The sequence below is a fragment of the Carassius carassius genome, chromosome 50 (assembly GCF_963082965.1).
Source record: "Carassius carassius chromosome 50, fCarCar2.1, whole genome shotgun sequence".
Lineage (NCBI taxonomy): Eukaryota > Metazoa > Chordata > Actinopteri > Cypriniformes > Cyprinidae > Carassius > Carassius carassius.
In genome coordinates this window covers 10,131,579-10,154,101 of record NC_081804.1, presented here as the reverse complement: position 1 = coordinate 10,154,101, position 22,523 = coordinate 10,131,579, and the positions used below count along the sequence as shown (strand labels likewise).

General features: G+C 35.8%; 4 protein-coding genes across 10 annotated transcripts in view; 3 read left to right on the top strand and 1 right to left on the bottom strand.

Annotated features, from left to right (window-relative positions):
* Window positions 1-4,448, top strand: part of LOC132133801 (membrane-associated guanylate kinase, WW and PDZ domain-containing protein 2-like) — an 85,312-nt gene extending 80,864 nt beyond the window's left edge. For 4 of the 7 annotated variants that reach the window (XM_059546782.1, XM_059546778.1, XM_059546776.1 and 1 more), the window contains 5 exons: window positions 156-348; window positions 716-859; window positions 1,322-1,460; window positions 1,901-1,989; window positions 3,132-4,448. In XM_059546782.1, coding sequence (XP_059402765.1) covers window positions 156-348; window positions 716-859; window positions 1,322-1,460; window positions 1,901-1,989; window positions 3,132-3,203 — 637 coding nt within the window. In that variant the 3' untranslated portion in view covers window positions 3,204-4,448. Of the gene's footprint in view, window positions 1-155; window positions 349-715; window positions 860-1,321; window positions 1,461-1,900; window positions 1,990-3,127 lie in introns of all 7 variants that reach the window. The other 3 variants (XM_059546777.1, XM_059546780.1, XM_059546779.1) reach the window with 3 other exon arrangements.
* Window positions 4,449-7,222: 2,774 nt separating this feature from the next.
* On the top strand, window positions 7,223-8,207 carry si:ch211-127m7.2 (uncharacterized). Its single transcript, XM_059545916.1, has 3 exons — window positions 7,223-7,412; window positions 7,514-7,580; window positions 7,679-8,207. Exons 1-3 carry the CDS (start codon window positions 7,276-7,278, stop codon window positions 7,949-7,951), a joined length of 477 nt encoding a protein of 158 aa, XP_059401899.1. The 5' UTR covers window positions 7,223-7,275; the 3' UTR covers window positions 7,952-8,207.
* Window positions 8,208-10,667: 2,460 nt separating this feature from the next.
* On the bottom strand, window positions 10,668-12,846 carry LOC132133111 (kxDL motif-containing protein 1-like). The gene is made up of 5 exons (XM_059545832.1): window positions 12,661-12,846; window positions 12,478-12,579; window positions 12,249-12,401; window positions 11,907-11,953; window positions 10,668-11,299 (listed from the first exon to the last, which is right to left on the bottom strand). The coding sequence occupies exons 2-5, from the start codon at window positions 12,573-12,575 to the stop codon at window positions 11,043-11,045; spliced, it is 555 nt and encodes a 184-aa protein (XP_059401815.1). The 5' UTR covers window positions 12,576-12,579; window positions 12,661-12,846; the 3' UTR covers window positions 10,668-11,042.
* Window positions 12,847-14,438: 1,592 nt separating this feature from the next.
* LOC132133500 (enhancer of mRNA-decapping protein 3-like) lies at window positions 14,439-21,137 on the top strand. The gene is made up of 7 exons (XM_059546354.1): window positions 14,439-14,587; window positions 14,838-15,010; window positions 15,173-15,462; window positions 16,653-16,997; window positions 17,068-17,221; window positions 17,304-17,521; window positions 20,271-21,137. The coding sequence occupies exons 2-7, from the start codon at window positions 14,847-14,849 to the stop codon at window positions 20,558-20,560; spliced, it is 1,461 nt and encodes a 486-aa protein (XP_059402337.1). The 5' UTR covers window positions 14,439-14,587; window positions 14,838-14,846; the 3' UTR covers window positions 20,561-21,137.
* The last annotated feature ends 1,386 nt before the right edge of the window (window positions 21,138-22,523 follow it).

Here is a 22,523-nt window from a genome sequence, read left to right as displayed (position 1 = left end):
GACAACATGTGTTGTTTTTATTGAATGCACAGAGACATCCACAGAGAGTTTAGGTGGTTTAAACTTGAATTTTGTGGGAAATGTGTAGCTGAAGTTATTTAGCGTGTTGAATTGTGGGACATGATTGCTTAGTTTTAAATTGTTGGTACCTACAGGTCAGAGGTTAAAGCCAGGCAGGATGTTAAGCCTGATATCTGCCAAGCTGCATATACAGACTACAGACAGCCTCCGGTGGACTACAGACATCCTCCTGTAGCAGACTACAGACAGCCGCCCACCATGGAGTACAGACACCCACCTGCTCTGATAGACTACAGACAGCACTCCATTGCTGATTACAGACCACAGGTCAAACTGCGCATTTTATTACACAAACAATTACTTGACATCCAGAGTTTGATACAATTACAGTACAGTGATGGAAAATCAATAAAATCACCATCAGAAGTGCCATGTTTTTCTACGCAATGAAATCACCTCTTATAGCACAATTTGTTTTTGTATATAAAATATCAAACATTTGTATTTGTCCTATACACTGTATAAAAATAAATAAATAAATAAAATCTCATCAACATCTCATGATTTATGGTGTGTATTTGTGTTAAGTACATATTAATACTAAATTTAAATTGCAGATAAAAGCTGAATATAAGTCAAATGTGGGGGTTCAATTTTATTTGTAATCTATTTTCATTTGTATTTATTTTTCCAGGACTATGACTACTTCACTGTAGAACTGGAGAAAAGTGTGAAGGGATTTGGCTTTAGTATCCGGGGAGGACGGGAATACAAGATGGACCTGTTTGTGCTGAGACTGGCGGAGGATGGACCTGCGATCCGCAACGGCAGAATGAGGGTGAGAAAACTCTTCAAACCATCAGATGGAAAAGACTTTTGATAATTGCACTTTTACAAATGAGAGTCGCACACTCAAACTGTTCAAATCTATTTAGAATGTTTCACCCTGTGTAAAAATGCAGTTTTTTTTTTATGTGAAAGTACATTTGACTAGCAGTATATACAGTCCTACCATTCAAAAGTTTGGGGTCAGTATAATTTTTTATTCAACAAGGAGGCATTAAATTGATCAAAAGTAACAGTAAAGACATTTATAATATTACAAAAAGTCTATTTCAAATAGATTATACATTTTTTATCAAATAAATGCAACCATGATGAGCATACCTAAACTTTTGAACAGTAGTGTCTTTGCATTTATTCCACGACTCTATGGAAAGCTTGACTCAATTATCAATTATCATAAAATAAACATCATAAAAATATTTGACTATTTTCCTATTTTCCCCTATGTCCATAGGTTGGAGATCAGATTATTGAAATTAACGGTGAGAGTACGAGAGACATGAGTCACGCTTGCGCCATCGAGCTCATCAAGGCCGGCGGGCGTCGAGTACGCCTGCTGTTGAAAAGGGGCACGGGACAGGTGCCAGAATATGGTGGGTATCACAACACACAAAGCCAAAAAACACCATTTTAATCTTTTAAAAGTTTTTTCGTTTAAAAGACATATAATGTTTTATAGCAGACTAACATAGAATTGATAATCATGTTTTAAAACTAAAACCTGCTGTTTGGGTTGAAATAATGGAGCAAATGCTCGTAAATGTGCTTATTGGAGTGCACCGGGGAACAATAGCTCAAGCGGGATACGGTGGTCTTGACGGTTTTTTCAAGCTGAAAGCTTTCTGTTTAAGGCTTAAAAGCCTTTGATGACTCACTATATCAATTAAACCTTTCAGTGAACTCTCATTATGTGACGAAACATCTAGTAGCCTGTAACTAGTGTTCTCTTAACTCCTCTCCTCTATCAGCTGCTCTGTTTTTCTAACTCTAATCTGCAAAGCAATAGTTCAGTCTTTTACTTCCTGTCCTGTAGGAATGGTACCTACCAACCTTACCATGTGCATGAAAAGCGACACTCTAGCCTCACCCTATTTCTTCATAATGGGACACTCTAAAGACACGGTTCGTGGCATCCTGCATGTCTCTCTGCTTTACATTTTCTTTTGTATCTTTAGATTTTCATCTGTTTCCATTTGCTTTGGCACGCCAGCATATTATGCATGTCTGCTCATCTTTTAACTAGACTGTGATTGGATGCAGTGTGTTTGTGTGTGGTTATGTATCACTGTGTGCATGTGCACATGACAGTGTTGGGAAGCTAAATTGAAACTGATGCGAGTTGTAAAATACTTAAACTACAATCAAGCTACTCGTTACTAACAAAAAGTAGCTTGAATACATTTAACTATTTAAGGGGCAAAATTGTTAAATATATTGCTTTAAGATTATAATTTTTTGTAAACAGAGCAGTGTTTATCTGACAAAAACAATGAGAAACTCAACTGACAGTTCACCGAGCCCTGCCCTAAAAGTATAAAGTACCAATCGTACTTTAGCAACTGCTGACATCCTTCATTTGGGATCTTTTCTAATGAAATTATATTTTTACATTTACATTACATTTATTCACTTAGCTGACGCTTTTATCCAAAGTGACTTACAATTGCCACATATGTCAGAGGTCACACACCTCTGGAGCAACTAGGGGTTAAGTGTCTTGCTCAGGGACACATTGGTGTCTCACAGTGGATTCGAACCCGGGTCTCTCACACCAAAGACATGTGTCTTATCCACTGCGCTAGCACCACCCCATTTTTAAATGCACTCTTATGGAAATTAGCCAAAAAATACAGAACAAAATATGGCACTTAAACATATATGTTTATATCTAGATAGATAGATAGATAGATAGATAGATAGATATAGATAGATAGATAGATAGATAGATAGATAGATAGATAGATAGATAGATAGATAGATAGATAGATAGATAGATAGATAGATAGATAGATATTGTTAGATTATAGTCCAAATGAACCAATTCACTAAATTGATTCACTACTCAATTCACTACTTCCTGACATAACAGATGAGCAACATTATAATTGTTACCTACTATAATCTAGCTTGTTACTAGAAGTGTTACTGAAATGTTGATTGCTCCCCAGCACTGTGTGACTTGTGTTGTGTCCATTGGCAGTAACCTTGCTGTGCTGTCAGGTGGAACGGTGATTCACAGGTTCTTTGTGTTTCCTGGTAGACAGTGCCGCCTCCCGGAGTGCTGTCTCTCCAGCCGTCCCTGCCTTGTCGGAAGTAGTCTCACCCCACTAGCCTGACACTCGCCCTTCGCCGTCACCCGTCATCTCATCCAGCCTCAAACCCTGGACTTTCAGTGGCATTCTGTGACAGTCTGGACCAATCACGGCGCCCCTCGTGGTCTGTTTTGTGGGGCTTCGCCCACAGAACGAAGGGTGGCAGGTCCACCTGTAAGAGCTGTGCTTTGAACAGCCTAAAAAAAACAGAGGAGATGGATCATAAAAGCTGAAAATATTAAGAACAGATGGAGACACATCAACCTCAAATGGATTGTCATATCCAACATGCTTTTCATATTGTCTTTAATCCAAGTTTGTTTTTCTTTTTGTTCCGGACGATCCAGATGAATGGCAGCCAAAGACGCGTGGCTCGCCCTCTCACTGTTTAATTCTTGATCCAGCGGAAACTTCTCACAGGGGAATGAGCCGAACTTTCAACGCCTCTTTCTTCCGTCCGGTGGACCCGAGCTCACTTTATATGTTTAACATGTAGAGGTTGTTTATTTTTTTTATAATTTCAAGACGTTCATACCAATCCCCTAGTGGTACCAGGGGTCAGATATCGCAAATATATGTGTAGCATGAAACAAGACTCCTGAAGAAACACACTAACTTGAGTTGAGAACTTCAATGTATCAGTATTGCGTTTCGTTCTATGTCTGATGGCAAAAAAAACTCACCATAGACATTTCGAGACACTGACAGTAAATATAAAGGGAGACCGCCATGATGGAGATACAAGGGAAGTATAACGCTGACCCATTCGGCCTGGATTATGGGAGATAAATGCATATCAATCGCCAAATCTGCCGCATGGACGTACCCCTTTGTAACATTAGTATGGTTCAGTCTATGAATTTCACACCCAGCCAAATATTCGGTTACATTGCGAACTGAACCGAAGAAGGACCAAGGATGTTTTCAAAGCCTCAGTACATCATTCTGTCCTCATTGGCCCTGTACTGTGCACCACCACTGTGGATTTGGGGTGCCATCTTACACCTCAGAACCTTCATTCCCATGTCTCTGATGGCTCTGTAGTTTATGGAAGCTAATTAGCAGAGCTAATTAAAAAAAGATGGTTTTTCAGGACAGTTTGGTCTGAGACCAGGAGTCATGTAGTCTTTCACCGTGTCCTAACCAAGTGCGACATTAAATATTTTGCCTGTTCTCTCCAAACATGTAAATGCTGCAACTTATTTGATATTTAGTACAGAGCAATGTGGATTTTGGACCAGTAAGATGTAACTATGGGTAGGGGTACATACACAAATATGTTTTTTTAAATAATATGTAATTATGGGTGGGTCTACCTAGAAAATTGGCAAAATTTCCCGCCGCTTGTTACAATTGGAGCTTGTTAGGACAAAAAGTCCAAAAAATTACTTTTTTAATGCACATTCCTGATCAAGATGTGCAGGGTTTTTTTTGGTATACCAATTATTGGTAGATTTTGGATATTTAATTTAGCATTTTAATTGTGATATTTAAAATGCTCATTTCCCGTTTTTATGTTTGGATTACATTTGCCGTCTTTTATTGTTCACTTAAAGTTAATCTTTACAAATTCTAATTTAATAACACTGTTATCTTTAGCAATCTTAAGTCTTGCAATGAATATTCATTTTTCATACTGTACATTATGATGTTGGGAATTCACTTGTAGCATTTAAAACGATTGTTTTTTAGTGTTTTATTTTTATTTATCGAGACAAAATTATATGGAATTTTAAATATTGACCATTTATTGGTTATAACCCATAACATGAAAATATTTATCGTTTTTTTATCGGCCAAAACTTTATATTCCGGTCACTTTGCTTTATTGATTGACATTTTATTACATCATGGTTGGTTAAGACACGGTTAAGGTTCAGCTGGGAGCAAAGACAAGGAAAAAATAAGTTTTTAAATGATGGGGGCATGATCAGGGTCTCTCTAGCATGAAAGGGTGGGACCCAGTTGTATGGGGCAGAGTGCCTTACTGGCAGGACAAAGAGCAGTATGAAATATGCATTTTACATAAAAATAGAAATATCTTAAGAGCTGAGCTTTTGTTTTCACCTTTGATTGAATGGTGACAAATTTGCCAATTTTTTTTTCTGATGTCGTGAAATTGTTTCTTTAGTAAAAACGTCTGATCTGGCACATGTGGACAGCATTATGAGACAATAAGGAGATAGTATATCAAGATTTGGAATTTGTTTGGCAAATGTTTTATGCGAACCTCTGTCATTCTGAGCTTTCATTAGATGGAAGAGACAGTGCTTTCATACAGTGACAGACAGTGTTCCTGTGGCTCAAGTGGTAGAGCATTGCATTAGCAGCGCAAGGTTGTGGGTTCGATTCCCAAGGAACACGTTAGGTAAAAAATGTTTGCCTGAATGCACTGTAAGTCACTTTGGATAAAAGCATCTGCTAAATGCATTAATGTAATGTATCAACAGAAACGTTTACAGTGATTGAATCTCACAGTGTGGAGAGAGGATTTGATGCAGTGCTTTGCCTCTTTTTTTGTATTCATTTAATAGTGAAATAGTCTTTTGCTGCTCTGCACCTGTCATTCTGATCACAGGCTGATAACTGTGCCAATTCAATTGTTCTTAAATTATGTGGAATGTAATTCCAGATTTTTGAGCGGTTGTGTGAACCACAGAATATCCTGAAACTATGTCGGGAGCCACATTGAAAAGTTGCATATCACTTCAAGCTTATCACATTCCTACTTAACACTGCAAAAAAAAAAGTTTTAATCAGTATTTTGTCTTGTTTTCCTGTAATATTAAACATTCTTAAACAAGATTAATTTTTTTAGAGCAAGCAATTAAATAGACTTGAAAATACATCAAATATTTCTTAGCAAAAGTCATATTTAAAATTATAAATATTCAATTTGATTTATTTAATATGCTGAACTTTGCTATGTGTTTTGCCAAAATAAATGTAGTTGCTTTGTCATTTACCAAAATTTATTTAAAAATAAACTTAAATATTTTATTTAATCAATTATTATGCTTATGTGTATGTACACCATTGTGAGATTACCAAATCCAAAGCAAGTGATGCAATGCTAAATTTCTCCAATTCTGGTGGAAAAGCAAACTCATCTTCATCTTGGATGATCTGAGGGTACATTTCGGGTACTTTATTTATTTATTTTTTTACACATGTATCTTTAAGTATGAACCTCAGTAAATTAATTTGAGATAGTTATGTTTTAAATAACAAAAACTGTTTGCTGGAAACCAAGAAAAAAACTGATTTAAAAAAACTTTTTTTTTTTTTTTGCAGTTACAACAATGTATATTAGTAATGTGTGCCACTATAAAATGCTCCCTGTTCATATCTCCCTGAGGGTTTTGTAGCTAGCACATACTATTTGTAGTCTCCATTGATTTCCATCATTGGATGCAGTGTGCGAGATTAAAACTGCTGTTTACATGGAGAGACAGACAGCGTGAAATGGCGAAGGAAAATGTGGATGCATTTATTGCACAGCTCATAGCTTTTACCGTTTGAAGCTGTATCCTGCCTGCTGTGAAAATAAGACAAAGAAGAAAAAAAAACATTTTATATTATTGAGGAAAATATTGAATCTGTTAAAGATGGCACATGCCGGGGCCCATTCAGATCAATATTACTGTCTAGTGTTAGATGTGTATTTACCTTGTACAGCTGTACTCCTATAAATATGGTTTAATGTATTATTGATAGTTTCAAAGACTAAGTGATCAAATATTTTTATGAAATGCAACAGTACGGATATAATAAATTTTGCTAAAATCTTGTTTACCTGTATGATATTCTGATATACTGTTAAATAAACTCTTGACAAGTTCATTTTATAGCTCTCATTAATATACACTGTCTCATACATTGAGATGGATGGATGGATGGATGGATGGATGGATGGAGACTTTAGATGAGACTTTAAAGTATGTCCTGTGAATACTGGAGTGTAATGTGACAACTAGCCCCAGTCTCCGCTACAAGTTGTCCTCCAGACCACAAGGTGGCGCAACACTACGTTCTATATGTGAAAAACATTCAATGAAGAGGTTCAAAAGAACACGAAAAACAAACCCAAAACTGCATGATAATGTCTGAAAAGCATAGAAACCTTCCTTCCTGGATGGTGAAATCCGACGTTCAAAGAAGCAAAGACAATGAAGCGGTGATGAAGAAAACGCGTGCAACCACAAAAAGTACAGCGAAGAAGCGGCTCAAAAGGTAGAAACTGCTTTAAGAACTATGATTTATTAAAAACGTTAACGTATTGGATGTATTTCTGAAAAAAAAAACATGTTTATGTCTTACGATGTCGTTCACAGTGTCAAGTATTGGATGAACGAGCGGGAGCTCGTGGAAACAGCGATCGTCCTTTTGAAGGATGATGAGGTAAATTAATTTCCATTTTAGTAAATCACTTGCCGTCTTTTAAAACCGTTATTTATTCCACGTGATACGGACTTATAATTCTTTGTCATTAATCGTAGGCATGTGCTAAAGATGCAATGCAAGCCCCAGAGGAGCTGAGGATCATTCCGGAGACAGATGAAGACGCGTCAGACCCGGATGTGCAGGACAGAAGATGTGTTTCAGACATCGCAGAGCAGGAGACTGTGCCATATGGAAACTACATGGAAGAAAGAGCCTGTACAAAAGCAGACTGCCATCTGAAACCTCCTCCTGATGGTTCAGGAGCTTCTGAGAAGCACGATGTGGATGATGAGGCTCTTGAACTTGTTCGCGAGATTTTTTTCAAATAATTTAAACCTGAAGACACAAAGTTTAGTGCTAGCAAACATAATTTTATCAAGATTTAAAGTGATACTTCATAATTTAGTCATCCTCATGTCACTGCAAACCTGCTTGGTTTTCTTCTGTGGAGCACAAAAGGTGATAATTTGAAGAATGTCCTGGTCACTCTTTTCCATGCAGTTACAGTGAATGCCAATTTTCAACCTACAAAGGGCCCCCCCAAAAAAGGCCTAATAAGTTGGTTTTGGGACCACATGAGGGTGAGAATATGTTGTTGTTTTTTTATATATGCATCATCTCTTTTTACTTTTGTTACTTTTTTTATATCGCAAGCTCTGCTTTTCTTCAGGGAATGAAAATCCAGTTATGATTTGTATGGGTTTATTGTTCTGTTGGTTGATGCCTAAACAAAGGTGATTTCGTAATTGTTTTCTAAACCAGCTGATTTATTATCGTATTTTTCGGACTATAAATCGCACTTCTTTTCATAGTTTGGCTGGTCCTGCGACTTATAGTCCGGTGCGACTTATTTATCAAAATTAATTTGCCATGAACCAAGAGAAATTAATCAAGAGAAAATATAACCGTCTACAGCTGCGAGAGGGTGCTCTATGCTGCTCAATGCTCCTGTAGCCTACACTAAGCAGCATAGCGCGCCTTCTCGCGGCTGTCGACGGTTATGTTTACTCTTGGTTCTTGGAGTCCAATGCTACTTATGTTTTTTTCCTCGGCATGACGTATTTTTGGACTGATGCGACTTATAGTCTGAAAAATACGGTAACTGTCTTTGCACACTCGCACTTTCTAGAGTCCTTTGAGTAAGAAAGCAACAACAAAGGACAAATGAGAATGTTCAATGACTTGCAAAAATAGATTGTATATTTATTCATTTTAATAAAAAAAATAAAAAATTTAAACTGGTACTTCAACAGGTGTCTAATGTAAGAGTTTACAGTGTCTGAGGACAAGCTGTCAAATATGGAATCAAGATTTAATTTTGCTGCTCGGAAGACAAGAAAGGCTTAAAAACAGATATCAGATGTGCAGGTGCATACGAAACTCTTTTCCTTTGGACTCTCAGGAGACACACTGAATAAAAGGCAAATTAAACCTCCGAACCTGGAGAGCATCATGTTAATATTCACAAATTGAGCAAAATACACCTACAGGATACGGGACTGTAATTTGTCTCCAGACTTTTAAAGGGTCATGAAACCGAAGACTACTTATTCTAAGATTATAGCAGAGGTGTTTGTGTTGTACATCATAGAAGACAAAGTTAGCATCCGCTAATTTTAACTGTTGGAGAAAATTGGTTAATAATTTTAAGCTTTTTTGCTCTATTTTCATCTTCCGGATTTAAAATCTACATTTTACCTGTGCTAGAGCCTCTGCTGTAGAGAAAGTTCAAAAATAACCTGCAGAAGAGTTGTAAAATGTGTTAGGCCATCACTTTAAGAGATTCTGGCAAAGTAAAAAAAAAAAAAAAAACGTCACGTCAATTCACTCACATACGTACATTGGTACCTCATGGCACCTGTGATGTCAATATTAATTCCTAGTTGGCTGCAAGATGACAGAATAAAAACAGGATGTTAGTGTTTTAATTGCACATCAAATCATGTTACATATAATAATAAAATACAATTTACTTTTACAACATGACAACTGTAAAGAGTCTGTAAAGAGACTGTTTGAGAAGAGTCAGAAAGGAAAATGTGCAATATTATCAATATTATATATATGTTGTTATTTTAGTATCACTGAGATTTTTTTATCTTTTATTTTCAATTTATTTTTATCACTATGTATATCTATATAGTATTTATTGACCTCGGTTTTAGTTATTTTAGTACATCAAATGAATATACAGTATATCCTCCTGGGACCGGCAGAGACTGTGAATTTCAGTGTGAATTTCACTCAGACCACACAGTTTTAAATCTTTCTCACAAGTTTTTTCTCCTTGGTCTTTAAAATGACTGATATTGACAGAATGATCAAATTTAGCACTCTTAGGGAAATATGATATTATTTTGTAATTATCATTTAAATCTAATTTTCAAATTGTTTTGTAATAAATATCTCAGGGAAAATGTTATGGGGTTTAAAATCGGAATAGGGGTTTTTGCTTTTGCGGAATAGGCATCATTTTCACACTAGCTTCTGTAGAGGACACCAGGACAAACATCATGTTAATCAGGCATTTTGGAGGAAATGCAACAAAACAATACAAGGAAAGAAATGATTGATCAATATATTTTTATGAAAATGTTGCTAAGTTATTAATCCCATTATAACACTTATTTTTTTCAGTATGGTTTTCCCCAAGAACACATTAATAGAATGGGACCTATTTTGACTGTAAACAGCTTTTAAAGAGTGTTTTCTCACTATTTGTCTGTGAATGCTCAGTTGTCTTTATGGTTACTGTTAGCCATTGTGCTACTTGGTTTGCTATTTTACATGGTTTGTTTTCTGCCTACCTTGAAATGCTATTTTAAACGGCACATTGTGGATTTCTGCGATTTTCAAATAAATAATCTAATTTTACAGTGAGCGTTTAATGAAAGAAATGTAGAGGACTCGGGTGAGAGGGACGCTGATGCGTTGTAGTCGCACGCTTCCGGTCTGGTGGATTATGGGATATGTAGTCATCATCTACTCGTACATTTCTGTCATATCTTTGTGTTTTAGAAATAATACGAGTTTAGAATAGAGTCTAATTAAAAGACTCACATTGTGCACCATTAAAAAGCTTTTATTTAATGACATTCGTTTATTTTCCCCTGAATTCAGAAATAACACTAAATAATAATGCAGTTTTGAACATGAACACTTCTCAAGAGGTAAACATGTGTTTTTAAATGTATCCTTACAACTCTTTTAAAAAGAATCTGCAAATAGTAGGCTAGTTTGCATTATTTTTCCAGGCCATTACCACAGCTGTAAGCGGTCAGAACAGAAAACATTTAACAACAGCACCAAATTAGTAGCACTAAAAACATTTTCACATAACAACCTTTAAGCTGTAGGCTTGCATCTCTGCACTTTTAAGTGGCGTCTGTATGTAGTAAACACAGTATTGTACACACAAATCTAAACATCAGCTGAATCCGGCCCCTCGTCACGTAACACTGGCTGTTCATGGCTGTCAGAGGTCGGTGTGCCGGTGTTCTCTTGAGAGGGGTCTTCAGAACAGCAGCTGACGGTGGGTGAGATCACATCTGGGCTGGTGTCACATGACCCCGTGCTCTGTTCAGACATTGCAGTAGTAGTGATGGTGGTGGCCACACTGGGAGGAATGGGCTCAAATTCATCATCATCATCCTCCAGATTGGAACATTCACTGATGTCTGTTGCAAACAAAGTGGTTTCATTACACAACTTGAGAGAAACTGGTACAAACTAAGGAAGGCACAATATATTTTGTATTATACACGACCATGATCGTGTATAATACAAAATACACCAGTATACACCACATGATCATTCTAATATGCTGATTGGCTGCTTAAGAAACAGGTCTTCTTATCATCAATGTTGAAAAAAGCTGTCCTGCTTAATAGAAATTTACTGTAACATTATTAATTTTTTTACTGTCACTTTTGATCAATTTAATACATCCTTGCTGAATAACGAAGCACTGATTTAAAAACATCTGATTTTAAAAAAAATCTTACTGACCCCCAAACTTTTGAACTCTAGTGTACATTAGTGATTTTATTTATATCGGTAAATATTGGATATTCAGTCGTGGATGGTTATCTTTTATTTTTAGAAACTAAAAAGGATAATGCTAGATTACTTTTTTTTTTTTTTTACAATTTTATTTTTAGACTTTCCTAGGTGTCATAATATTGTTTTACATGGGCAGAAACTACTTTTTTTTCTGCAATTTACTTAGTCAAAACAATTTTCATTGTAATGCATCCCAATAGAAAATACTGCATTATAACTTACTGCTGAAGGCTTCTGGATATTGTTTCGCAACCTTGCCTTTTAAAGTCCTGGGGAAACACAAGTAATATTATGCATAGGAAATAACTAATGTTTATATATTATAATTTATATTGTAATAGTATGCTTAATAATATATCATATTTAAGTTAATATGAAAAATATAATAATAACATAAAAATAATATTTTTTTCCAATCATTGTTTGCATTTTCAAACTTTCATGACAAGCTTAAATGTGTTAATTTTATCACACACTTGCTTTTAATGGAGGGAGAAGTGTTCATGTCAGATCGTAGGTTTCCCACATCATCATAATTAATGTCTTAAGTTGTCAATATAATACCTTATTCGTCTGAAAATGCTGTCCAGGTCTTTCTTCATCTCTATTAAAGTGCGGGTGTGCGTTAGAAAGTGTTCATTCATCTGTTGTAAACGCACATTGGACAGTCCGTTGAAGTTGATCAGCATCTCATTGGTCTTCTCAAACCGGTCCAGCCTGGAATACACGAATGCATACAGCAAAAACAGGAAAAAAAGGATAATAAAAATGCTGCCTAAGATGGGTAACTCACATGTGTCTCTGAGCTTGAATGATGGCGTTCACGTCCTCGGAGTTCACCATACTGAGCATCCTGTTACAGAATATACCCGAAGCTGTGGGCTCCATCATGAGGCTTTTCATAAAACACAAGATGTTAGCGTCAATCATGAATCAAGTCAGTAATAAACCGATTGATACAAGTATAGTCGCTTACGCTGTAAAATATCCACTGACTAGTTTGCGTCTGACTTGGTTCTAATTAAAAAACGTCTTCATCAGATGCAAACTTGTCTGAGGCTTTGACGCTAATGGATACACCTTTTGTTACACTTATGAAACCATAAAAATCAGCGCACTGAAAAGCGGGCAGACATTTTTATTGTGATGTTGTCATATGATCACATGAGAGTGGCGTAATTCGGGAGGCGGGGTCACGGAGGTTTTGTAAGCAATGATTGGCTCTCCAAAAAAGCGGAGTGTTTGATTTAAAAATTATTGATTGTTTTTATTTTATATTAAATAATAAATAACAATTAATCGAATAATAAATATTAAATGAATTATTTTTCAACATAATTAAACAATACATTTTTAATGCTAGATATATATATTTAGTTTTTTTATGCATGCATTGTTTAATCATTCTATAATGACAAATCTATCAGATATTGTTTCACATGAGGATAAATAGTTTATTATTTGATGTACATATTATATATTTTTATATATTTAATATTAAATAATAATTATAAACATTAATAATTAAGATTTTATTTTATTTTATATGAAATAATAATTGTTAATGACTATTTCAGGTAAAATAATGTGTCACTCGAAGAGGGTAAATAGTTCACTTTTGAAATGTAATATAAAAATAATTTATTCAGCAGCACAATAAAGCAATATCACTTAAAATTGAATCTTGTATGAAAGTCTCTGGCTCGAAGGGCTGGTTGTGTTGAGTCCTGCTTCACCTTTGTTCAAACAAACACTATACTGTCACCGCTCAAACAGTCCTGAAGGCATTTCAGGTTCTGCTGGAGCTTGTGGGAAATGTCACAGTGAATGGGCTTTGCATGATTTGTTTCTACCAGACATGTGCAGGTTCCTCTTCTGCCTTTGACCTTAACAGATAACACTAACCTCTCATAATGTCACACATAACTGATGAAAATGAGAACACCCCTGCACCAGTCCCTACCTCCAGTGTGTTACAATGCTATTTTAGTATTTGATGTTGACTTTATGTTATAATTAACACTAATATATATATATATTATACAGTACAGATGCAAAGCTGAATTTTCAGCATCATTACTCCAGCCTTCAGTGTTACATGTAACATCAAGTCTATCACATGATCATTTAGAAATCATTCTAATATTCTGATTTATTATGAGTTTTGGAAACAGTTCTGTTGTCTAATATATTTGATGAAAAAAAGGTTAAAAAGAACTGCATTTATTCAAAAAAAATTCTAATAATATATATTCTAATAATATATTTTCTTACTAGCACTTTTTATCAATTTAACACATCCTTGCTGAATAAAAGTATTGATTTTATTTAAAAAGAAGATTTTATTTTATTTTTACTGACCCCAAATTACTGACCAGTAGTGTATATTCTTATTACAAAATATTTATATTTTAAAAACATAGCTTCTTTTTTTTTTATTCATCAAAGTATCCTAAAAAAGTATCACATGTTCTGAAAAATATTAAGCAGCAGAACCTTTTCCAACTTTGATAATGAATCATCATATTAGAATGATTTCTAAAGGATCATGTGATAATGATCCTAAAAATTCAGCTTTGCATCACAGAAATAAATGATAATTTAAAGTATAATAAATGTAAAAACTATTATTTTAAATTGTAATAATATATCACAATATAAATATGAATTAATATTAATAATATTTTTTTTAAATATATGTTTACACCATTGCCTTCATTTCAATGTAGTTCCGTGGTTGTCCAGTACGTGGCAGTAAACCGATTCAAAACTGATACGCGCTTAGTGAATCTTTATAGAAGAAGCCGTTCACGCATTAAAGCTCTTCTGAAGAGTTAATTAAAAATATATATCTCAGTATACCAGTCATTTCTATTATTTAACGGATTTACTCATGACAATAGGTGAGAAACTTATTTTACTAGTTTTATTTGAACGACGACGAAAAAAAGTCGCTTGTAAAGCAGTTGCATCCTGTAACTTACATCGAGCTGGCTAATATTAGCATCTTCCCATCTAACGTTCAATGCTCGACTTATCGCTCCAGAATATTCTTCATTTTTATCTTTTTCTCTACCAATAACTTGTTAAGAGCCGTGTTTTGATATAAAAGTGTCATAAAGAACTCAAAACGTCTTTTTAATCTCATTTCAGCTGGTCAGAATGGCATCAGACTGGATTGGCTGTCTTGTTTCGATCCACTGTGGACCAACTCTGGGAGTTTATCAAGGAGAAGTGTCTTCAGTAGATCAGAGCAGCCAGACCATCTCTCTCAGACACCCCTTCCACAATGGAGTCAAGTGCACAGTGCCTGAGGTCACTTTCAGGTGAATAATCAAATAAAGATCCACTGTCTGTCACAGTAGTGGCTGTTTTTGATTCTTTGTAAATGATTTTAAGACAGACCTTCTCATCTCATTGGTCATATTCTACAAATTCAAAGTATTGTAACTATATCAAAACTATATTATATCTTTTCTAATCCACAGTGCCATGGACATTAAAGATCTCAAAATCCTGGAGATCCGTAAGAGCACAACTGAAGTCCCAAAGCAGAATGGTCCTGACTCCAGCTCCACATTGATGCCGCAGGGCGGATGCAAGGATAAGGGTGGTGCTGCACTGGGCAATAGCGCTCCTCTTACAGTACCAAATAAAACGGAACCCAAAATACAGGAAGGAGGGGTGTCTCCAGTGCCACCCTACTCAAAGAGTTATGGTGAACGTCACATGGACATGGCTGCTCAAAATAAATTCTTTAGACGAAGACACAACTCCTGTGAGTCTCCTGTACCATTGGATTTTGAACCTAATCTTCCAGATTTTAACATTTATATATATATATATATATATATATATATATATATATATATATTCACTACGGGTCAAAAGTTTGGGATCAGAATGATTTTTTATGTTTTTTACAGGAGTTTCTTATGCTCATCAAAATGAGCAAAAATGTAATAAAAGGAAAAAATGTAATATTGTGAAATATTATTATGATGTAAAATATATATATTTTTTTGTATCACATTTATTCCTATGATGCAAAGCTGAATTTTCGGCATCATAACTCCAGTCTTCAGTGTCACATGATCCTTCAGAAATCATTCCAATATGCTGATTTATTATCAGTGCCAGAAACTGTTGTGCTGCTTAATATTTTTTGGAACCTGTGATATTTTTTTCAGGATTATTTGATTAATAAAAAATGTAAAAGAATAGCATTTATTTAAAATAGAAAATAACAATATATACTACAGTTAAAAAGTTCAAATGTACTGCGGTCAGTAAATTTGTATTCTTTTTTTTTTATTTTTTTTTTTTTAGAATTTTACACTTTTATTCAGCAAGTATGTTAACTTTTTAAGTAATGATAGCAAAGATTTATATTGTTAGAAAATATTTATATTTTGAATAAATGATGTTCTTTTTTGTTCTTTTAATCTTCTAAGTATCCTGAAAAGGGAATCGCAATTTGGCGGCACAACTGTTGCCAACATTGATAATTCTAACAATAAATTAGAATGATTTCTGATAAAAGGATTTCTGAAGGATCATGTGACACTTTATGGGCTTATGGAAATTCAGCTTTGCATCACAGAAATAAATTGGTTTTAAAGGATATATACCATTATTTATATTACATTTAAGATGATCAAATATAAATGTATATATATATTTGTAGCTTAGTATGATTGTGAAATTGAGCAGGTTGAAGTTTAAAAGTAAAGTACAGTAAATTAGAATAATGTTTTACTCAATTTTCTTTCTTTTTTTACAGCATTTGCAGTATTACTATTACAGTATTACTATTAGTTTAACATTTCTATTTCAAAATCACCATAAAATCATGAAAAATATAAATTTATAGTCATGTTAAATTGAAAAACATAGTGGCCTATGAAAACTAAAAAGTGGAAAGAGATTTAGTTTTTTTAAACTAATGCACACTTTAACTGTTTCTAGGGTCGTCTAGTTGCAAAGGTCCAAATCAGGCCACTCCGAAAAAGAATGGGCTGAAGAATGGAGGTCTAATGAAGAACAAAGATGATGAATGTTTTGGAGACGGTATGGAAGATGTTCCCGATGAGGACTTTGATTTTGAGGGGAACCTGGCGCTCTTCGACAAGGCTGCGGTGTTCTCGCAGATCGAATCGTCAGAACGGCGAGGCAATGGTGCGAGATCTAGAGGTACGCCTGGAGAGCAAACGCCATCACGATACCGGCACGACGAGAACATCCTAGAAGCCAAACCCGTCGTCTACAGACAGATCACTGTTCCACAGAATGAAACGAAAGAATATAGCACTGGTGAGAATCTCACCTCATGATCTTTTTATAATCGATCTCAATTTGTGTTAATTCATGGCATTTCTCCCAGACTCAGGGCTGGTGGTACCCAGCATCTCTTTCGAGTTGCACAAGCGTTTAATAGCTGCGGCAGAAAGTCATGGTCTGTCTCTGGAGCGCAGGCTTGAAATGACAGGTGTATGTGCGAGTCAGATGGCCCTCACGCTGCTTGGAGGTCCGAACAGGTTTGTGGGGCTTTAACAGAAATTGCATAATCAATAATATCATCAGCATGTCTGGTTATCATTGGTCTGGTTCTTCTTGTAGACTTACCCCAAAAAATGTGCATCAACGGCCCACAGTAGCTCTACTGTGTGGACCACATGTCCAGGGTGCTCAGGGGATCAGCTGTGGCCGGCACTTGGCCAACCATGAAGTGGAGGTCATCCTTTTCCTGCCAAACTTTGTCAAGATGTTGGAGGCCATCACCAGCGAACTTGCACTCTTTGGGAAGACGGGAGGCAAACTGGTTTCAAATGTGAAAGGTGTGACACTATTGCATCTACATTTAACAGCCATTCATGATACAATAGTTTACATTTTTACATTTATTTACATTTATAACTATGATAATTTTATTAAAAAAATTATCGGTTGATTATCGGTTGATGTTGGAGATATATAGTTGCGAAAAAAGTCTGTTCTACTCACTAAGGCTGGATTTATTTGATCAAAAATACAGTAAAAACTGTGAAATGGTAAATATTAGGCCATCCTCAAAAATATTCTTGTTTGCCGTAACCCGACCGACCCTGTCAATTTAGCACCGACTCAATTTTTTGACCGACCGACTTGCCGATTGTAAATTTGCGTTAAGACCGATCAATTATTTTTTTACTTTTCAAACAACTAATACAAACGCAATAAAATACTATTAATTATATTTAAGTATTGTAAATATATAAATTGCCTTGGCCTACATACAAAAGAAGGCTATCTTCTTTAATAAAAATAAACGTCATCTGTGTTTACACGGATGTCACACTGTGGCCTGTGCGTTCGCTTCGTCTCATACTCTCACTCACTGTCAGAGTCAACGGTTCGCGCTTGGTAATGATGGCTGCGGCTGCAGTAAACTAAATGTTCGCTGTCACTGTTCAAAGTCATACGGGTTCGGGCACCATAATACATCTAACAAAAATTCATTAAAACAGCTCGACACCGCTTTAACTTGGCACAAAGTTCTGGAAAAACTGTGCCCAGATCTTTTCCCATCCCTTCTCCTCTCTAGTCTAAAACCGTGACCGTGTCGACTGTCACTTTATGTTCGAAAATCTATTGCACGAATCAACCAACACAAGTTTCGAAAACGAAAATAAGAAAATGATTTTAACGACCTTTTCTCGGAGCGCGTCCAGGTTTTTTTTTTTTTTTTTTTTGAACAGGCGTCACACAGCAACTGCAGCTTCGGACAAACACGCATAACAGCAAATAATACTTCTGCACAATGTTTCTCTTTTTACAACAGAAATGTGAATTCAGCCGGTATTCAGTCTCATACAGTTTCGGGCTTGAATCGCCTAGGGCTGTCAAAATAGCTGAAAAACTAAATTCAAATTTTTTACTTAAATATGATCAAAATTCGAATTTTAAATGCATAATTTCAGTTAGGGTGAAGAAAAGCTTTTTGCTTCTCTTCTGAGGCTCAAGAGAGCGCATCGAATAAAATATTACTGTTTATTCAAAGCATTACAATACATGACTGTGAAAAAAACATTTAAAATAATGTTTATGAACCAGTTATTATTAATTAAGTTGCTTGAACTATAAACAAAACAGCATCATGTATACATGCATTGTTAAATAAATAAAAAGGGCGGAAAACCAGTCACACAGGATACATTTAAAAACATGAGATGCAGTGGGATGGGGAACAAAAACCCAACATAAAGTTTCGAGATATTTGTAGAAAATTAAATTAATTTATAAATTTTACATGTCTTTCTAAGTATGCGGCTCTCTTGTGCGAGACGCGAGTCCAACGGTGTCCCTCTAGAAAATGTGCGAAATATTCGTTCTGTGTGAACGGCTTGGTTTCAGTTTTGATGTAAACAAGATCTTCTCCACATTGATGTTCTTTTTTTTTCTTTTTTTTTTCTTTTTTTTTTCTTTTTTTTTTGTGTCTTCAACTGGATAGGCTAATATAACCTTATAATGCAATGACACATACATCGTCATCGCATCTCGTGCGCGTACACGAGGTGAAAGATGAGAAAGCAGATACTGCGTGTCGACCTCGTCCGCCTTTGAAAGTTGTGTAGACACAGCTGTGCGCGCGGCGAGATGGAATGGAACACGTACCGGGGCTCATAAGGCAGCTTCCTTAATGCACACCTAAAATTCATATGCGCATTCGAATGTGGATTTTTATTTTAAATTCGACGAATATTCGAAAAAAAGTTTTTTGACAGCCTAAGAAAATCGCCTATGTGATTTTTTTTTTTTTGTTGTTGTTGAAATTGAATCATAAAAACAGCCATGTTGAAACCTGCAGTTAATGTTTTGCATTATGGCAGTCCACTCTGCTTATTGTTTTTCAAAAATGTTGCGCTCCTGTTTGTCATTGTGCACGTAACTTCACGCCAAATAATCATCAGAAACATTGGTCTTTACCAATATATTGAATCTTTACATTCCTCCTGCCTGTTGTCCGTGGATTTACCTATATTTCGTGTTATTTGCCGTATAAAACTTTAGACATGCAAAATCAATTTTACAATCGATTCAATAAACACTCATCACTCAAACAAGATTTTTTTTCACAAAAGTGACAACCCAAGAATTATTTTATTTAGACAAAATGCCATAGAATTTTAATAAAGATTTTTTTAAGTTACCACTAAAACATAATAATCAGCTTTTCTACCACTTGTGATAGGATCACCAGGTGTAATCCAGTTGATCCCGATACCCGCCCCCCCAAAAAAAGAAGTTTCCACTAACACAAATTTTGATGATGAAAAACCTTGCGTCTGGTTTCTGTATGTCACAAATCTTCCTAACACACCCACCTGAATGCTTTGTTTAGATGGGCTTAGAAAGTCTTGGAAACTTCCACTGTAAATTGCAAAAACATGTTTAGCTTTGTACCCACCCACCCTCCTTATGTAATATACCAGAACACTTCTGAAAGCCAGAGGGAGGCGTATGCTATATTAAATGAGTTCTGTTTCAAAAATTCAACTACATGAGTCTTATCCACTGATTTAAAAGAAAATGTAACTTCACCCTCAGACTTGCCCGAGACGCCGGTTGACCTAGTCATAAACTGCCTGGATTCGCATGAAAATGGATTCTTGAGGGAGCAGCCCTGGTACAAGGCTGCCGCCGACTGGGCCAACCAGAACCGAGCCCCGGTACTGAGCATCGACCCTCCTGTAAGCGGACAGGCACATGCCGTGGAAGCAAAATGGTCACTTTCCCTCGGCCTCCCGCTGCCTGTGTCCGAGGACGCCGGCCGAGTCTACCTGTGTGACATCGGCATTCCCCGACATGATCAAATACCACTCCCCCTTTGGATGTAAATTCGTCATTCCGTTGCACTCTGAATAAGCCATTGACTTTCACGGTCAAGGCTCACTGAACCTGCCTTAAAGATTTTAAGTATGAACGGACCTCAGTTTGAATGTTGCAGCAGAACTGAAACTTCTCAGTCTCTATTTTTTCTCAAATTCTTCTATACTTCTGTGATGATTCCCATAAAAGGGAAGTGATAGCAAATGATACCAGCTCTTGTGACAAACCTGATCTGATAAAAGCAGAACCAACATCATTATACTCACCGTCTGCTGCATTCGTACAGTCTTACAATAATCCTTCTCACAGCCATTTTAATATGCAAGGCTGATCTTTTTGGATAAGACAACTTTTATAACCAATTAAATATGTAGTAGTGTCACAAAACAGCAACTGGCTCACACTTAATACGACTTGATTGGTCTTATGGCATTTTTGAATGTCGTTTTGTTACTTTCAGCATCTTAAATAGAAGAATTCGTTTTTAGTTCTTCGTCAAATGTGCTGATTTAGATAGTCTTTACATTTCCCCACAGAAAAATGTGCATTAGATGGGGCTTTGGTCTTTTTCCCCATGCTTTTTTTCTTTCTTTATGTGCCAGATTGATCAAAGTCAGTGTTAAGGCACTGAGGTTAAGAGCAATTTATTGCATGCAACATTTCTTACAGCGTTATTTGCTTTGTTGACCAAGCCCAGTGTGCTGTAAATATGACTGGGATCTCATCAGTGGTAAAATGTTGCACACTGGTAAGATAAGATAAGTGGATTCTGCTTTGTGATATTGGTTGCCATTGGACCAATACTGACCATTTTAAGCAGTCATTGGCCAATACCACCAATTTTCTTAGGCTAATATTTTTTGCTGTGCTTTACCTCATTTCCACTTGTTTCAGTTCTCAGTGCTCAAACATAAGCAGTCTATGAAATCCTGTTTTAAATGCGAGGTGGCATTGCTTGTTTGGTTACATAAAACAAGGATCTTTTAAGAAAGAAAGATGCTCCACTTGTTGCAATAAACCTGCTTGCTGATATAGATTCATGATTTTATTACAGGTTGTGTTACTGTGCGCACAAACCCATTACAAAGCAAAAAGTCGGTCTGTGCTACACACTCAGTTCTTTTGGGTAATAAGGAGTTTTTCAAAAGCTATGTTAAGGACAGTTGAAATATTTGCTGGAGACTGCAGATCGTATGCCTTCACCGTTAAAATGAGAGGCACTTATGACTCGTAAATGCTTCATAAAAGATCCGTATGCGACAATAATGAACTTAAAATTGTTTCAAAACTGACACCAGGAAATAATGTATTTTTTTTTTCTCCTTTTTTCTTTTTTTTTTTTTTTTACATTGGTTAAGCTATGTACAATCTAGTGGGGATCTTTCTTGTCACAAGTGTTAAGATAAACTAGAAACCAACAGACCTTTCACATCACCTGTTCTCAGTTATGAGGAAAAAAATGAATGTGAATTTTTGTTTTGTTAGTTTTTTTCTCTCTCCTCCTTTTCAGAGTTGATGTGTCTGTAAGGTCATTGGTGCAGCCTCTGATGGTTGTAGGAGCTCATTTTAATTAGCTTTTGAGCTTAAAAACAAAGACTAAACGAGTCCGTTATTAAAAGCATTAATAAGTTAATGATGCTAATGTGATTGCACTGTCACAGTATAGCAAAGGTCCATCTTATAGTGGATGAATACAGATAAGAGAAAGTCTGTCTAACAATACAGCAGTTACTGAGCAAATCCAGCACTAAAAGAGCTTAAAATGGTGCCAAAATCACTTGCTGCTTTTTTATTTACGACTTGTTACTTGAAATTGAAAATATTACTGCTGTACAATTTTGTTTTTGTTTTTTTTGTTTGCACACAAATAGGCTCTAATTGATAATAGCTACAGAGCCCAGTCGTAACATTCAGTTGAATATTTTGTGATACCCAAGCACTACTTGTGCTTAATGTATGTCAAAATGCAGT

Coding starts and splice junctions, on each gene's coding strand:
- si:ch211-127m7.2 (XM_059545916.1), top strand. CDS start 7,276: ATGATAATGTCTGAAAAGCATAGAAACCTTCCTTCCTGGATGGTGAAA. Junction 7,413..7,513: donor GCGAAGAAGCGGCTCAAAAG/GTAGAAACTGCT, acceptor TGTCGTTCACAG/TGTCAAGTATTGGATGAACG. Junction 7,581..7,678: donor TCCTTTTGAAGGATGATGAG/GTAAATTAATTT, acceptor CATTAATCGTAG/GCATGTGCTAAAGATGCAAT.
- LOC132133500 (XM_059546354.1), top strand. CDS start 14,847: ATGGCATCAGACTGGATTGGCTGTCTTGTTTCGATCCACTGTGGACCA. Junction 16,998..17,067: donor AACGAAAGAATATAGCACTG/GTGAGAATCTCA, acceptor CATTTCTCCCAG/ACTCAGGGCTGGTGGTACCC. Junction 17,222..17,303: donor CTGCTTGGAGGTCCGAACAG/GTTTGTGGGGCT, acceptor TTCTTCTTGTAG/ACTTACCCCAAAAAATGTGC.
- LOC132133111 (XM_059545832.1), bottom strand. CDS start 12,575: ATGATGGAGCCCACAGCTTCGGGTATATTCTGTAACAGGATGCTCAGT. Junction 12,402..12,477: donor ATTCAAGCTCAGAGACACAT/GTGAGTTACCCA, acceptor CGTGTATTCCAG/GCTGGACCGGTTTGAGAAGA. Junction 11,300..11,906: donor ATATCCAGAAGCCTTCAGCA/GTAAGTTATAAT, acceptor TGTTTGCAACAG/ACATCAGTGAATGTTCCAAT.